Source organism: Poecilia formosa, unplaced genomic scaffold (assembly GCF_000485575.1).
Source record: "Poecilia formosa unplaced genomic scaffold, Poecilia_formosa-5.1.2 Scaffold217, whole genome shotgun sequence".
NCBI classification, from domain to species: domain Eukaryota; kingdom Metazoa; phylum Chordata; class Actinopteri; order Cyprinodontiformes; family Poeciliidae; genus Poecilia; species Poecilia formosa.
In genome coordinates this window covers 233,209-236,432 of record NW_006800156.1, presented here as the reverse complement: position 1 = coordinate 236,432, position 3,224 = coordinate 233,209, and the positions used below count along the sequence as shown (strand labels likewise).

General features: G+C 36.5%; 2 protein-coding genes across 4 annotated transcripts in view; both read right to left on the bottom strand.

The window, feature by feature from the left end:
* LOC103149042 (protein FAM111A-like) overlaps positions 1–2,788 on the bottom strand; it is a 6,247-nt gene extending 3,459 nt beyond the window's left edge. Inside the window, exons 1-3 of the mRNA XM_016679653.1 lie at positions 2,647–2,788; positions 222–295; positions 48–101 (exon numbers count right to left, since the gene is read on the bottom strand). Of these exons, the coding sequence (XP_016535139.1) occupies positions 48–101; positions 222–290 (123 nt within the window). The 5' untranslated portion in view covers positions 291–295; positions 2,647–2,788. The remainder of the gene's footprint in view (positions 1–47; positions 102–221; positions 296–2,646) is intronic.
* LOC103149041 (protein FAM111B-like) overlaps positions 1–3,224 on the bottom strand; it is a 58,948-nt gene that overhangs the window by 3,459 nt on the left and 52,265 nt on the right. The window lies entirely within an intron of this gene.

Genomic DNA, 3,224 nt, shown 5'->3' with positions numbered 1-3,224 from the left:
TTTATAATTATAAAGTTTAGAGTAGCAGTTATGAGCCTGTAGCTCACCTCTGAAACTTCAGGTCTTTTTCTGGCTCTGCTGCTGGAACAACCAGCAACATCCTGCAAAGTAGATGGAAATAAGAACCATGCAGTTATTTAACATTCCTGCACACGCTATAAATGAAACATAATGATCAATAATCAGTGAGTAAAGAAGATTGTCATCAACTCAGATCTTACATCTGGCTTTGTGAAAAAGCCTCTTATATCTTTCTGGTTTTCTTCCATCCTTTGCTTCTTGGGAGCCATTGTTTCTGCCGTCACAGGGATAAAGTGATAAAGAGACAGTCAATTTAAATATGAGCTATTCTACCACCAGGGAAAATTACTCACCTTTATCTTCTAGTGAAAAAAATGTTTATGAACTGACTCTGCAACACACATTGTGTTAATAAAAAAATAACCAAGCTCTTTCTGTTCCATTGGGGCTAAAAACTATTTTAAAAATTTTAAGTATCAAATAAGATAAACTAGAGATTTTTCTCAGTTTAAATTATTCCAGATGTTTGATTAAAACACACAGTTGTCAGAAAAGTGGGGTGTAGTTTTCTCTGGCCTCAGGGTGAGCCAGTTGCAGGACTGAGGGCTGATTCCTACAGGGGTGGCTGTACGCAACTCCTCAAGACTCATTATACCCTGGATATAAAGAGCTGATTGCAAATCACTCTTTGCCTGAGTGTTAACCCATGTGGTAACGTCAAGCTCTTCTTGTGAATTCCTGAGTAGCTTTTTGACAAGGAGTCAACCCAGTGTGACTCCTTGTGTTTACCCTCACTTCAGGTTTCTCTGAGAACCACCTGGGGTCTGTGGGACCTTTCAAACATAGTCAGAGTAAAACCAGCTATAATCCTCAGCTCAGATTTTCTTACTGGTAACTTTAAGCTCCAGTATTAACATTGTACCGCCTGTCTGCACTCCAACAGTCCTGCAGCAGCCTCCATCAGGCTTTCCAGTCCTCTGCCTACCATCTTACAGTTTCTACCTCAAGACCAACACCTCACTCACCCCTCCCTGGTGGGCTTCACCATCATCCTGTGTAAGACCCTTGTCCAACATTTCCTCTTACCTTCATCTGCTCCACTAATTTATTATTTCCTCCAGAAGTCCGGTTCCCCACGTCGCCTACCTACCCTGGACCACCACTACGTTTGCACATTATTCCACTTTATAAATACACCCAGTTTTATTGATTTCTTCTCTCCTGAGTCTTTCTCTGCATGTCACTCAGAAAACAAACATAATAATGATCTTACTTCTGGTTTACCCAAGTGAAAGTTGCGACTGTTTCTTTTGTCCTGATGTTTTGCCAACTGTTGTAAAATGAATTGTCCTGTTTATTTTATTCAACAAGTGGAAAGTAAAAGTAATAAGGTAGGATTTAATTTTTTACTTTGATATTTTTCTAAACTCAAATTTGCTCAGAGATAAAACAGTATGTGCCATATTGTAGAAAACACCAAAAGATTTACAGTCATGATTTGTTAAAGTGAAGCCAAGTGGAAAACAATTTTCCAGTAAACAAAGTATTCACACCCCTATTAAAATGTCAGTTTTTAAATGGAAAACTGGATCCTTATCAATTAAAAACCTGCAAAAGTGTTTCTCAGTTATCAAGTACAATGAAAGTACTTCCTTTCCAAGAACATGAAGATGTTGATCTTGAATTAGGAGCTAGCATATTTGATCTCAAGCTTCAGCTGAGATCTTTGAGTTTCAACCAGTGGCCCATTTCATCTGGGAATATAATTACGTTTATAACATAAAGCAACATATGAATAATTGCCTTCTTAAAAAAATTATAGATCATTAACTAGGACGTATTAACAGCAGTATTAGACAATGAGCTAAAGTCAAACTTAGAAAAAGGAAGTAATTCACAATCACTACCTGAAAATTTAATAAAGGGAAAATATTTTTACGTTCCCACCAGGCAGAGTTTATTCGGCTCACACCCAGTTCCTGCAGGCAAACAATGGAGGTGAGACACTGAAAATGTGCAGTTCCCGCCAATTTTCTCATAGGCAGGAAATCTGGAAAAAATGTTCCACTTTGCTTCACTTTAACAAATCATGACTGTAAATCTTTTGGTGTTTTCTAACATATGTCATATATTGTTTTAGCTTTGAGCAAATTTGAGTTTAGAAAAATATCAAAGCAAAATTTTTATTTTATTTTTTTATCTAATTTCTTTAGTTTAGATAAATAATTTAGAGTAACAATTGTCAATTACTTATTGAGTAACAGATACAAAATATATTTTTGTACCAAATAATAACCTACTGACACTCAAAACTATAGATTTTATGTGAAACTTGTTGCTAGCTTTTCAGTTTTTTTGTACAAAATGTTCTGCTTCCTCAAGCCAAACATCCAGAAAGAAGATTATTAATTAATATCTGGCACAAAAAGTTGAAAAGAAAACCAAAATGTACCAAAACAAAAATCTTAAGTGGCTTTTTATATTAATTTTAGAATTCAAGACAAATAACTGATAACTGTAGAAGAATATAATTATACTAAAAGGCATGTTGTTGGTTGATTCACATTAAGATATGTTTTGACTGAAAAGAAATGTACTGTGTCAAATGTGCTGGGTCAAACTGACCTAGAAGTCAGAAAGGAACTCAGAATGGAGAGATGTGGAATAACCAATCACCAAAGAGGGAAAGGTTAAGTTGTTGTGCAGGAAACTTCTGGAAAACGTCTTTTCCTGCTTGTGTGCGAGGAAGTCGGCCAGGACTGGGAACGAATCTGTATTGGACAGATAAGAACCCAACAACTTCACTAATAGTTCTTCTGATGGAGCAGATTTCATTTCCAGGAGATCAACCGCTAATTCTCTGAACTTCCAACACACATCCAGTGTAAAACGGAGCCAGAAGTGCTACGCAAGCGAGCTCCAGTAATGCCATTGGTCAAAGATTCCCAATACACAACAGTAGAGCTGGAACTGTATAAAAACTTGATGTCAGAAGTAAAAGACAAGACATTTTGGATTCTGAGACGATGAAAATGTAATGTGTGAATCCGCAGATGTGCATTAAATGTCTTCCTGGTTGTCTGTGAGCCGGAGAGAATGGAGTTTGTGTACCGTTTCTTATTTCATGAGTTTGGCACCTTTTAATTCCTCAATATAACATATTTAAATACTGTTTCAGGCCATCTCTTCTAAAGACATTTATT